Source organism: Eleutherodactylus coqui, chromosome 12 (assembly GCF_035609145.1).
Source record: "Eleutherodactylus coqui strain aEleCoq1 chromosome 12, aEleCoq1.hap1, whole genome shotgun sequence".
Taxonomy (NCBI): domain Eukaryota; kingdom Metazoa; phylum Chordata; class Amphibia; order Anura; family Eleutherodactylidae; genus Eleutherodactylus; species Eleutherodactylus coqui.
In genome coordinates, this window is record NC_089848.1 from 70,882,082 (window position 1) to 70,897,107 (window position 15,026).

General features: G+C 48.6%; 1 protein-coding gene across 1 annotated transcript; it reads left to right on the forward strand.

The window, feature by feature from the left end:
• Positions 1–1,296: 1,296 nt before the first annotated feature.
• Positions 1,297–14,775, forward strand: LOC136586850 (zinc finger protein 436-like). The gene is made up of 5 exons (XM_066585113.1): positions 1,297–1,380; positions 7,981–8,113; positions 8,835–8,930; positions 10,975–11,061; positions 12,765–14,775. Exons 1-5 carry the CDS (start codon positions 1,357–1,359, stop codon positions 13,967–13,969), a joined length of 1,545 nt encoding a protein of 514 aa, XP_066441210.1. The 5' UTR covers positions 1,297–1,356; the 3' UTR covers positions 13,970–14,775.
• Positions 14,776–15,026: the final 251 nt, after the last annotated feature.

The following is a 15,026-nucleotide window of genomic DNA, read 5'->3' on the forward strand; positions in this document are numbered from 1 at the left end:
CCGCTCTCGAGCAATTGCCCTTAGCGAGTATGCTCGCTCATCACTATTGAGGTAAAATGAAAGCTGCACTGTGATTGGCTGCTATGTCATACTGCTGAGTAAAATATAAGCTGCGCTGTGATTGGTTGCCATTTCTTATACTGCTGAGGTAAAATGAAAGCTGCTCTGTGATTGGTTGTTATATATTATACTGCTGAGGTAAAATGAAAGCTTTGCTGTAATTGGTTGATATATATTATACGGCCGAAGTAAAACGAAAGCTGTGCTATGATTGGTTGCTATGTATCATACCGCTGAGGTAACATGAATGCTGCACTGTGATTGGCTGCTATTTCTTATACTGCTGAGGTAAAATGAAAGCTTTGCTGTGATTGGTTGTTATATATTATACGGCTGAAGTAAAATGAAAGCTGCGCTGTGATTGGTTGCTATTTCTTATGTTGAGGGGAAATGAAAGCTACGCTGTGATTGGTTGCTATGTCTTCTACTGCTGAGGTAAAATATAAGCTGCGCTGTGATTGGTTGCCATTTCTTATACTGCTAAGATAAAATTAAATGGAATAAAAGGGAAAAAAACCTCAGCCTTTCCCTTTTTTTCCATTTATGTTTTCCTCCTTCATGCCATGACTGGAGTTTCCCTCTAGCTGCTCTCTCTTATGAGATTGTTTACAGCACCTATGAATATTCATCTTCACCTGGGAATCAAGACCACTCATCTACTACACTCTCCAGTATCCTTCTAGTGAGCGCCAAATCCTTACTTACCACCCAAGATAAAATTAAAGCTGCACTGTGATTGGTTGCCATTTCTTATACTTCTGAGGTAAAATGAAAGCTGTGATTGGTTGCTATGGGCAACATAAGACAGATGCTGTTTTAAACAGCTTTCATAAATCTGCGCCTATATCTTTCTATATAGATGACCCGGGGGTGGAGTATATAATATATCCTCATCACATATATGTCACGCAGGAGAAGAGTCGCCGCACAGCAGTTATTTATCGCTGGACTATCCAGCCATAATATTGAGACTCTGCCCAAGTCCGTATCACCGGCCACCGCCGCACGGTGTGAGGAGGAGGGTAACGCGAGGGGCGTGTCCTAGTCTTCGACCACACAGGGGACGGATCTTCAAGTACCAAATGGGCGTGTCCACGCTCAGAGTGCAGCCAAAGAACTTCCGCCAGTGAGGAGTGACTGAGGGGGCGTGTCCTGTACGGACTCTGTTGTGGGCGTGTCCGTATGCCACTGTCAGACTCTGACTCCTCCCACATTCCCCACAATGCTTTGCTTTTAGAGCTGTTCTGAGACGGCGGAAGATTCTGTTCCCTCCTCGCAGGGGGCTGAGGGAGGACGATGGCGGCCCGGGGGCGGACGGAGGTTAGAGAGAGAGAAAGGGGAGACTAGTACATGAACCACCTCACCAACATCTGTGTGTTACATGTGACATTACAGCTGGAGCGCCTGTATTACATGTGTGATATCATACAGGGAGGGTCTGTATCATGTGTGATATTACATGGGGGGATGAAACACGTCTGTATTACACGCGTGACATTATATAGGGCGAAATGTCTATTCCATGCATGACCTTACACATGGGACGCGTCGGTATTACATGTGCGACATTACACGGGGGACGCGTCGGTATTACATGTGCGACATTACACGGGGGACGCGTCGGTATTACATGTGCGACATTACACGGGGGACGCGTCGGTATTACATGTGCGACGTTACACGGGGGACGCGTCGGTATTACATGTGCAGCGTTACACGGGGGACGCGTCGGTATTACATGTGCAGCGTTACACGGGGGACGCGTCGGTATTACATGTGCGGCGTTACACGGGGACGCGTCGGTATTACGTGTGCGACGTTACACGGGGGACGCGTCGGTATTACGTGTGCGACGTTACACGGGGACGCGTCGGTATTACATGTGCGACGTTACACGGGGACGCGTCGGTATTACGTGTGCGACGTTACACGGGGGACGCGTCAGTATTACATGTGCGACGTTACACGGGGGACGCGTCGGTATTACATGAGTGACGTTACACGGGGGACGCGTCGGTATTACATGTGCGACGTTACACGGGGGACGCGTCGGTATTATGTGTGCGACGTTACACGGGGGACGTGTTGGTATTACATGTGCGACGTTACATGGGGACGCATCGGTATTACATGTGCGACGTTACACGGGGGACGCGTCGGTATTACGTGTGCGACGTTACACGGGGGACGCGTCGGTATTACGTGTGCGACGTTACACGGGGGACGCGTCGGTATTACGTGTGCGACGTTACACGGGGGACGCGTCGGTATTACGTGTGCGACGTTACACGGGGACGCGTCGGTATTACGTGTGCAACGTTACACGGGGACGCGTCGGTATTACGTGTGCGACGTTACACGGGGACGCGTCGGTATTACGTGTGCGACGTTACACGGGGACGCGTCGGTATTACGTGTGCGACGTTACACGGGGGACGCGTCGGTATTACGTGTGCGACGTTACACGGGGGACGCGTCGGTATTACGTGTGCGACGTTACACGGGGGACGCGTCGGTATTACGTGTGCGACGTTACACGGGGACGCGTCGGTATTATGTGTGCGACGTTACACGGGGGACGTGTCGGTATTACATGTGCGACGTTACATGGGGACGCATCGGTATTACATGTGCGACGTTACACAAGGGACGCGTCGGTATTACGTGTGCGACGTTACACAAGGGACGCGTCGGTATTACGTGTGCGACGTTACACGGGGGACGCGTCGGTATTACGTGTGCGACGTTACACGGGGGACGCGTCGGTATTACGTGTGCGACGTTACACGGGGGACGCGTCGGTATTACGTGTGCGACGTTACACGGGGGACGCGTCGGTATTACGTGTGCGACGTTACACGGGGACGCGTCGGTATTACGTGTGCGACGTTACACGGGGACGCGTCGGTATTACGTGTGCGACGTTACACGGGGACGCGTCGGTATTACGTGTGCGACGTTACACGGGGACGCGTCGGTATTACGTGTGCGACGTTACACGGGGACGCGTCGGTATTACGTGTGCGACGTTACACGGGGGACGCGTCAGTATTACGTGTGCGACGTTACACGGGGGACGCGTCGGTATTACATGAGTGACGTTACACGGGGACGCGTCGGTATTACATGTGCGACGTTGCACGGGGGCCGCGTCTGTGTTACATGCGCGACGTTGCACGGGGGCCGCGTCTGTGTTACATGCGCGACGTTGCACGGGGGCCGCGTCTGTGTTACATGCGCGACGTTGCACGGGGGCCGCGTCTGTGTTACATGCGCGACGTTGCACGGGGGACGCGTCTGTGTTACATGCGCGACGTTGCACGGGGGACGCGTCTGTGTTACATGCGCGACGTTACACGGGGGACGCGTCGGTATTACATGCGCGATGTTGCACGGGGGACGCGTCTGTGTTAAATGCGCGATGTTGCACGGGGGACGCGTCTGTGTTACGTGTAACGTTACACGGGGGACGCATCTGTACTGGACGGGGGACACGTCTGCGGAGATTCCGTTGCAGATCTGACTTAAAATACCATAAAGAAAAAGCGCTGCATGCATGCCGGTCAGCTGAGCAGAAGCCGAACAGACCCCGTTATAGTCTATGGGGTCCGCACAGCGCTGTTCTGAGACGGAGCTGCTCGGCCACGAGGATTCCCCTTTCCTGATCCCCGAACGAAGCAGGAAAGCGGAACCCCCAGCGCTGATGTGAACCCTCCCCCCCCTGATAGTCAACATCACCACTGTCTAGCGTCGGACATGTTACATTACACGGAGATGTCTAGGTTACATGTAGTACAGATTCCCCTCACCCTCCCCTTCCTTCCGTGTACACAGGCATAACATTACACTGGTGGAAATATCTGTATTACATGTGTGACATGATATGGGGCAGTAACATCTGCATTACATGCGTGATATTACATGCGGGCAGCGTCTGTATTCTGTGTGGCATAACATGGGGAAACATCTGTATTACGTGTGTAACATTACATGGGGGAATATGTATTGTATGTCTGACAGATTGTGGGTAAGTAACTGTATTACATGTGTGACGTTACATGGGAGTCAGCATCAATATCACATGCGTGCGTTATATGGGAGTCAGCATCAATATCAGATGCGTGATGTTACATGGGAGTCGGCATCAGTATCAGATGCGTGACGTTACATGGGAGTCGGCATCAGTATCACATGCATGACGTTACATGGGAGTCAGCATCAATATCACATGCGTAACGTTACATGGGAGTCAGCATCAATATCACATGTGCGACGTTACATGGGAGTCAGCATAAGCATCACATGCGTAACGTTACATGCAAGTCAGCGTAAACATCACATGTGTAACATTACATGGGAGTCGGCATCAGTGTCACATGTGTGACGTTACATGGGAGTCAGCATCAATATCACATGCGTGCGTTATATGGGAGTCAGCATCAATATCAGATGCGTGACGTTACATGGGAGTCGGCATCAGCATCACATGCGTGACGTTACATGGGAGTCGGCATCAGTATCACATGCATGACGTTACATGGGAGTCAGCATCAATATCACATGCGTGCGTTATATGGGAGTCAGCATCAATATCAGATGCGTGACGTTACATGGGAGTCGGCATCAGCATCACATGCGTGACGTTACATGGGAGTCGGCATCAGTATCACATGCATGACGTTACATGGGAGTCGGCATCAATATCACATGTGCGACGTTACATGGGAGTCAGCGTAAGCATCACATGCGTGACGTTACATGCAAGTCAGCGTAAGCATCACATGTGTAACATTACATGGGAGTCGGCATCAGTGTCACATGCGTGACGTTACATGGGAGTCAGCATCAATATCACATGCGTGCGTTATATGGGAGTCAGCATCAATATCAGATGCGTGACGTTACATGGGAGTCGGCATCAGCATCACATGCGTGACGTTACATGGGAGTCGGCATCAGTATCACATGCATGACGTTACATGGGAGTCAGCATCAATATCACATGCGTGCGTTATATGGGAGTCAGCATCAATATCAGATGCGTGACGTTACATGGGAGTCGGCATCAGCATCACATGCGTGACGTTACATGGGAGTCGGCATCAGTATCACATGCATGACGTTACATGGGAGTCGGCATCAATATCACATGTGCGACGTTACATGGGAGTCAGCGTAAGCATCACATGCGTGACGTTACATGCAAGTCAGCGTAAGCATCACATGCGTAACATTACATGGGAGTCGGCATCAGTATCACATGCGTGACGTTACATGGGAGTCGGCATCAGCGTCACATGCATGACGTTACATGGGAGTCGGCATCAGCATCACATGCGTGACGTTACATGGGAGTCGGCATCAGCATCACATGCGTGACGTTACATGGGAGTCGGCATCAGCATCACATGCGTGACGTTACATGGGAGTCGGCATCAGCATCACATGCGTGACGTTACATGGGAGTCTGCATCAGCATCACATGCGTGACGTTACATGGGAGTCGGCATCAGCATCACATGCGTGACGTTACATGGGAGTCGGCATCAGCATCACATGCGTGGCGTTACAAGGGAGTCGGCATCAGCATCACATGCGTGACGTTACAAGGGAGTCGGCATCAGCATCACATACGTGACGTTAGAAGGGAGTCGGCATTAGTATCACGTGTGACGTTGCAAGGGAGTCGGCATTAGTATCACATGCGTGACGTTACAAAGGAGTCGGCATCAGTATCACATGCGTGACGTTACAAGGGAGTCGGCATCAGTATCACATGTGTGACGTTACAAGGGAGTCGGCATCAGTATCACATGCGTGACGTTTCAAGGGAGTCGGCATCAGTATCACATGCGTGACGTTACAAGAGAGTCGGCATTAGTATCACATGTGTGACGTTACAAGGGAGTCGGCATCAGTATCACATGCGTGACGTTACAAGGGAGTCGGCATCAGTATCACGTGTGACGTTACAAGGGAGTCGGCATCAGTATCACATGTGTGACGTTACAAGGGTGTCGGCATCAGTATCACATGCGTGACGTTTCAAGGGAGTCGGCATCAGTATCACATGCGTGACGTTACAAGAGAGTCGGCATTAGTATCACATGTGTGACGTTACAAGGGAGTCGGCATCAGTATCACATGCGTGACGTTACAAGGGAGTCGGCATCAGTATCACGTGTGACGTTACAAGGGAGTCGGCATCAGTATCACATGCGTGACGTTACAAGGGAGTCGGCATCAGTATCACATGCGTGACGTTACAAGGGAGTCTGCATCAGTATCACATGTGTGACGTTACAAGGGAGTCGGCATCAGTATCACATGTGTGACGTTACATGGGAGTCGGCATCAGTATCACATGTGTGACGTTACAAGGGAGTCGGCATCAGTATCACGTGTGACGTTACAAGGGAGTCGGCATCAGTATCACGTGTGACGTTACATGGGAGTCGGCATCAGTATCACGTGTGACGTTACAAGGGAGTCGGCATCAGTATCACGTGTGACGTTACAAGGGAGTCGGCATCAGTATCACGTCTGACGTTACAAGGGAGTCGGCATCAGTATCACATGCGTGACGTTACATGGGAGTCGGCATCAGTATCACATGCGTGACGTTACATGAGAGTCGGCATCAGTATCACGTGTGACGTTACAAGGGAGTCGGCATCAGTATCACATGCGTGACGTTACATGGGAGTCGGCATCAGTATCAGGTGTGACGTTACAAGGGAGTCGGCATCAGTATCACATGCGTGACGTTACATGGGAGTCGGCATCAGTATCAGGTGTGACGTTACAAGGGAGTCGGCATTAGTATCACATGTGTGACGTTACAAGGGAGTCGGCATCAGTATCACATGTGTGACGTTACAAGGGAGTCGGCATCAGTATCACATGCGTGACGTTACAAGGGAGTCCACCACATTGTAAAGATATGTAGCAGCATCAAAGGTGTAAAATAAATGGACTTCTTTATTGCTCCATGTTAAAAGCAGAACAGGCAACGTTTCAACATCTAGGCCCAAGCCTGACAAAGACTAGATGTTGAAACGTTGCCTGTTCTGCTTTAACATGGAGCAATAAAGAAGTCCATTTATTTTACACCTTTAATGCTGCTACATATCTTTACAATGTGGTGGACATTGGATGGGGCCGGAGGTCCATGGTCCCAGTGGAAGTGGCTTTGCATGAGCTTAAATATCTTCACCCCTGCAAGATTGGCAGATATATTGAGTGCTGCTGGAACCTGTTTGTATACTGTCAGATGGGAGTCGGCGCTAGCATTACATGTGTGACGTCAGATGGGAGTCGATGTCGGCATTACATGCGTGACATCAGATGGGAGTCGACGGCGGCATGACATGCGTGGCGTCAGATGGGAGTCGACGGCGGCATGACATGCGTGGCGTCAGGTGGGAGTCGACGGCGGCATGTCATGCGTGGCGTCAGGTGGGAGTCGACGGCGGCATGACATGCGTGGCGTCAGATGGGAGTCGACGGCGGCATGACATGCGTGGCGTCAGGTGGGAGTTGACGGCGGCATGACATGCGTGGCGTCAGGTGGGAGTCGACGGCGGCATGAGATGCGTGGCGTCAGGTGGAAGTCGACGGCGGCATGACATGCGTGGCGTCAGGTGGGAGTCGACGGCGGCATGACATGCGTGGCGTCAGGTGGGAGTCGACGGCGGCATGACATGCGTGGCGTCAGGTGGGAGTCGACGGCGACATGACATGCGTGGCGTCAGGTGGGAGTCGACGGCGGCATGACATGCGTGGCGTCAGGTGGGAGTCGACGGCGGCATCACACGTGTGAGATTACATTACATAGGGGGAGCATCTGTGTTATATGTGTGATATTACACAGTGTCTGCATCCTGTATGTGACGTGTTCCTCTCTTCCTCGTTGTTTAGGTTGTTATGCCGGTGACCTTTGATGAGGTTGCGGTGTATTTCACGGAGGACGAGTGGGATCGCCTGGACAGTCGGCAGCGACATTTGTATCAGGAGGTCATGATGGAGAACTTTGAGCTGGTGACGTCCGTGGGTGAGATACCACAGGCTTATGTAATGTGAAGAACATGACCCCTATGTTACAGTATGTAGAGCCCCAACACTTGGCAAGTGGGGAGATGCTGCCAGACAGCTACAATGTATCCCCTCATCATGGGTGGACATATTACTCTTCAGACCTGTGGCTTCTGCTCATCTCCAGGCTCTGACAGACATCTACAATATATCATATATATCCCCTCATCACAGGGTGGACACGTGACTCTCCGGGGTCTGTTCCTTTATAAGCCGTGACAGGTGATGTGACAAAGTTATTGGTCACCAATGGACACGTGACGCCAGTACTCTTCTCTCAGTGCATTAATGTCTACAGGTTCCAAGGTCCTGAAATTTTTCTGGTTGTCCCGAATTACTGCTCACAAACTGGAGATTTCGAAAAGGATAGGTAGCAGCTAGGGTAACTGGCAGCCATTTGTCTGCCCGCCTCCATAGAATTATGCTTCAGATTCAGTCATTGTTTTAACGTGTTTGTAGGAAATGAGACTTTGGTAAAACTCATTTATACATTTCCTGTTAGTTAATGGAGGAAGTCCGTCCCCTCCTTACACTCCCAACCTTCGAACTTGACATCAGCTAGGGAGGATCATCATCAACTGCGCCATGGTTATGGGATTGGCACTTTAAATGTCTGGGTTCATCTTCAGTCAGTGTGGCTGGAAACTGTCAGTAATTTGCCTCCTCCTTATTCTCTTCAGGTCTTCTGATTCGTAGGGTAAACAGATTGGATCTGGAATCTGAAAAGAAATCTCAAATGTTGAAAAGAAAAGAGAGACCCTCAGAGTCACATGATGGTGAGTGGGATGGAGGAACTGACAAATACTGGTTGGAGAAGGTAAATGGGGGCAATGGATGGAGAGATGGAGTGAGTGAGGATCGTAGAATGGTAGAGTTGGAAGGAACCTGCAGGGTCATCGGGTCCAACCCCCTGCTCAATGCAGGATTCACTAAATCACCCCAGACAGATATTTGTCCAGCCTTTGTTTGAACATTTCCATTGAAGGAGAACTCACCACCTCCCGTGGTACCCTGTTCCACTCATTGATCACCCTCACTGTCACAAAGTTTTTCTAATATCTAATTTGTGTCTCCGCCCTTTCAGTTTCATCTCATTGCTTTTTGTCTTTCCTTATGCAGATGAGAATAGGGCTGATCCCTCTGCACTGTGACAGCCCTTCAGATATTTGTAGACAGCTATTAAGTCTCCTCTCAGCCTTCTCTTTTGCAAGCTAAATATTCCCAGATCTTTTAACCGTTCGTTCCTCATAGGACATGATTTGTAGACGGCTCACCATCTTGGTAACGCTTCTCTGAATTTGCTCCAGTTTGTCTATGTTTTTTTTTTAAGTGGACACAGTATTCCAGAAGAGGTCTGACTAAGGAAGAGTAGAGGGGGATAATGACCTCACGTGATCTAGACTTTATGCTTCTTTTAATACATCCCAGAATTGTGTTTGCCTTTCTGGCTGCTGCATCACATTGTTGACTCATGTTCAGTCTATGATCTATTAGTATACCCAAGTCTTTTTCACATGTGCTGCAGCTTAGCTCAATTCCTCCCATTCTTTATGTGCTTTTTTCTTGCCCAGATGTAGGACTTTACATTTCTCCTTGTTAAATACTATTCTGTTAGTCGCTGCCCACTGTGCAAGCTTTTTTAGATCTTTTTGAATACTCTCTCTTCCATAATGTTTGCTATCCCTCCTAGCTTTGTGTTGTAGGCAAATTTGATCAATTCCCCATCAGTTCCCTCCTCCAGATCATTTATAAAAATGTTGAACAACACTGGGCCTAGGACAGAGCCTTGGGGTACCCCACTTGATACATTCTTCCACTTGGATGTGCAGCCATTTATGACCACTCTTTGAGTACAATCACTCAGCCAGTTGTGAATCCATCTAACAGTTGCCTTGTCAATCCCATATTTGGTCATTTTTTCAATAAGTATGGTATGAGATACTTTGTCAAATGCTTTACCAAAGTCAAGATATACTATATCCACCGCATTTCCCTGATCAACCCAGTCAGTGATTCTGTCATAGAAGGGAATTAGATTCATCTGGCATGACTTGTTTGTTACAAACCCATGCTGGCTCTGGTTAATTACTCAATTTGTATGCAAGTACTTGCATACATGCTGTTTAATTTGTTCAAAGATCTTTCCTGGTATAGAAGTCAGGCTCACAGGCCTGTAGTTTGCTGGATCCACCTTCTTCCCTTTTTTGAAGATAGGGAGAGCATTTGCCGTTTTCCAATCTTCTGGGACTTCTCCTGTTCTCCAGGAATTTTCAGAGATTATGGCGAGTTGATGTTCCATCTACCTTCTGAGAGAAAACAGATACAAAATAGGAATGGAGGTGATGGATGGAGAGACGAGGGGGTGAGTGGTGGGGCGACTGAATGTGATTGACCAACAGAGTAAAGATAGGATGGCACGAAAATGTGAATGGTAACAGGGGGGATAGATGGAATAATTGAGGAGGGTGATTCATGGGCAGAGACAGTTGATAAGACTGATTTGACAGACCGTAGAGCAGTATTTCGCAGCTCCAGTCCTCAGGGACCCCCAACAGGTCATGTTTTCAGGATATCATATGGTAAGATCACCTGTGACGATGTCTAAGGCACAAACAATAATTACATCACCTGTGTAATACTGAGGAAATCCTGAAAACATGACCTGTTTGGGGGTTATGAGGACTGGAGTTGAGAAACACTGCTGTAGAGCTACGAATGGTGCTTTTACATGAGCGTCTTATGCCTTGACTGATATAGGGCTGTTGAGAGGTAGTTGGTCATGGAGTTATAGTTGTCTGATTTTTCTTTTCTGTCCCTCAGGGAGGCCTGGGCGTAACCTTATTATGAAAGAAGACGGGGGCCTAATGCTCTTCCCACAGTCTCCGGTGAACGGTCGCAGCTATTTCGGTGAGCAAAATATAGGGACGATTATATCTAGGCTGGGAAGGTGACTTCTCTTCCACTTGCCTGCTCTATTAGGCGTGTGGTAAAATGCATCGTGTATAACGCAGCGTTATACTGCTGTGTGAGCTCTGTTTCTTAGGAACCTTACATATAAATGCCGCACATATGTAGTGTACTTTAATTGCATATGTACAGTGTTTATTACGCACCCATAGAGAACAATTGGGCTCTATTGCGCGTAATATGCGGTAGCATAGAACATGCTGCATTCTTTTTTTTACATGCGTATTATACACAATGAATATGGGCAAGTGTGAATGAATGTACTTTCATTGACTCCACCGCGTATTATGCATGCGTAACATGCAATGAAATTACACTCGTATGAATCAGGTCTTACTGAAAAAACTGGCCTAGAAAAGGTGACTAGTGATTAGTAAATCTGGTGGTCAGCCCCGCATTACAGCATGCTCATGTGAGTAGTAAACCTGCAGATGTGGAGTGTTAATATAACAAGGGTGTCACGTTGACCTACAAGGTTGACAACATTAGAGAAAGCTTCAGCCTGCAGTAACCGCAACACCTTTATACTGCTACTAGTACTTATTAGGAAATTATAGTACCAGTGTTTCTGGGGGCGCAATGCGTCACACAGCTCTGCTACATGCATGTCACACACACAGCACTGTTACATACATTGTTCATCCCATACAACAGGAATCAGAAGCAGCACAGCACTGGTGGTTAAGGACCTGTGATGATGTCACCATCATACTCTGTCCCTAATCACATGACGGTGACGCTCATCCGGAGTGAATGCCACATGCCATGCCCGTGATCACATGACGGTGATGTCATCAAAGGTCCTGCATCCTTGTGCAGATTACGGACAGACTACAAACCGCCTGCGGCCTCAGTTGCTATGAAATATTAACGAACACTTAGCCAGATGTGTGCGTACACGTGATAATGTCACTGTCATGTGATCAGGGGCAGAGCATGTAACTCCCATATTGGGGATGAAGGACCTTCGATGATGTCACCATCATGTGATCACATGTAGAAGTCCGTGAGCAGCACCACTATGGAAGCCTAATCACAGGTGGGTTTATCCAATGCAACAGCTGGGGTAGGAGACCAGATCCAAGGCTCCCAATATATCCAACAAGAAAAAAAGTAAGTTCCAGCAGCATTGATGGTGCTAATTCAATATTGCTTTTATTCTCCCATCACACAAGCAAGCGACGTTTCGACATGTTGCCTTTCTCAAGCTTATGAGAAATGTCGCTTGCTTGTGTGATGGGAGAATAAAAGCAATATTGAATTGGCACCATCAATGCTGCTGGAACTTTCTTTTCTTCTTACTTTCATGTGATTAGAGGCGAAGCATGTAAGTCACTCACACACGCACAGACAGACAGGTCGTCTTTAGTAGTTTGACTCTGCCTCTCCTTAACCTACTTTGTTGCAATTATCGAGGAAAAGCTTTTCACCAGACTCTCCAAATCACACCTCACTTACCTGTACACGTGACTTCATCTCAACATTACTATTGTGTTCGTCCGAGCCTTAACCCACCTTATCCACCTTTGGTAGCTTTGGATCAACTCTATATTTAGGAGTTTAGCACCACGTTCCTCGTCTCTGTGCTGATTACTGTTACTTTGATGTGTATTAGTAACAACACTTCATTTTCTATGTCGCAGGTAATAATTTTCAAGTGTCTCCTGACTTTTCATTTGATGCCTTGTCACCCCACATCCAGAGGTCAGACCTGAATGGCAATAGTTTGGTTTCCAAGCAGAGCTCTCACATATCCGTGGATAGGCCCTACAACTGCCCAGAATGTCATCGCAGCTTCATTCGGAAGTCCCACTTGACAAGTCACTTGCGCACTCACCGAGGAGAACGCCCCTACCCTTGTGAAATATGTGGCAAGCGATTCCACTACCGCCACCACCTGGTTGGCCACAAACGCATCCACACGGGGGAAAAGTTGTTCTCCTGCGAATACTGTGGAATTGGGTTTAACCATAAAGGGAACTACCAGACTCATCAGAGGTTGCACACGGGTGAGAGGCCCTTCTCATGTGAACTCTGCAACAAAAGCTTTAACCGCAAGGCTGATCTAATCACGCACTGCCGGATCCACACGGGCGAAAGGCCTTTTACATGTTCGGATTGTGATAAAAGCTTTAGCCGTAAACAGCACTTGGTGACCCACCGGCGTAGACACACGGGTGAAACCCCATTCCCATGTGACCAGTGCCAGCAGAGGTTTGCCCATCGGAAGGCTCTACTGCGGCATCAGGAAATGAATCACTCTACGGACCGACCACATAGCTGCCCGGACTGTGGAAAAGGGTTTGCCTGCCGTTCGCATCTTCTCACGCACCAGCGTACTCGTCAGAATGGCACTAGTGGCTGTGGGGGTGGAGAAAAGCCATTTTCTTGTGATCAGTGCCGCAGCAGCTTTGTGGCTCAGCCTCGCCTGCAGACGCATAGAAAAAATCGTATTGGTGTGCCTGGTGACCGGCCCTTCACCTGTGCAGACTGCGGGAAAGGATTCAATAGCAGAAAATACCTGAGCCGACACAAGAAGATTCACACGGGCGAGCGCCCATTCCGGTGCAATATATGTGGAGACAGTTTTAGTCAGAAGCCCAACTTAGAGCGGCACAAGAGCATCCACAGTGGGCAGCGGCCTTTTCCCTGCCTGGTTTGTGGTGGAAGTTTCTACAAAAAGCACAACCTCGTACGTCATCAGAGAATTCACACAGGAGAGCGGCTGCACTTTAGTTGTAAAGTGGCCCAACCTGTCACCCCATCATCAGTCACAAGGGGCGAGAGCTGCCCCCACAGTGGGGTCACAGCTGGAAGCCCATCAAATGTCTGCCACCACGCTCACTAAGAGCATTGAACATTACAACTCATGGCAATATGTAAGGCACGGATACCAGAAGATTGGGTACTACGAGGCAGAACCTGATGGGCTGTAGTTGTACGAGATTTATGGCCATTTATCAAGCCAAGAGCAAAGGGGACCGTTGACCACCACGGGGAAAGACGCAGACAGGCGCAGTGTGACCTATACTAAGGCACTTTTGTTACACGCAGACAACAATATTGTGGACATGGGGTAGCTTCACAGTGAGGCTTGCGATGGGTCACGGTGGCTGGGGAGCACTTATTTACACACAGAAGGTTTAGCGTGAGCTCATCCAATCGGGGATTTGTTGCAGAATTTGGAATCCAAAATCTACACTGAAATACTGCAATACACTGCAGTACAATGTTAGTGAATATGGTTTTAGCAAACCCGATTCATGCGCAGCATTAAAAAGATCTGCCATAGGGCATGCTGCGATTAGAACCTTTATCTGTTGCGGAAATACCGGAGATTTTTGTCGCAGATTTCATTCAATGCCGTGAACCTTTCTACACCCACGGTGCTGATTCTCTGGAACTCCCTACACTGTGCCCATCCTATAATGCAAGCACCTTCTCAGGAGGTAACGTTGGGGAGTACTTGACATGGCACCTACACCGTAATCTATATTCTGTCCACTGTGATGGTTGTGTGTGTATATAATGTACATGATGGCGGTTGTATATATGTTTATCTGGTGCTTGTATATATATATTGTATATCCTGTACACTTTGGTGGTTGCATATATGTATAATCTGTAAATAAGGCTGCTGTTCTCTGTTTATTAGAAATGAGTACCGCGCACCAATTTCAGATGCCGTGTGAAAGTCAATCCAATCAGGTGTAAAAAAATCTGTGGCGTAGCCGAACTTTTGCTGCAGACAAGACGCAGTCTTTATTACGACGGGCACACATGAGCGTAGTGTCATTGTGTATTACACGATGAATGGAGTCAATGAAAGTACATTGATTTTCATTGCTCCATTCACACTTGTGAATATTCATTGCGTGTAATGTGCACGCAAGAAAAAAAGCAGC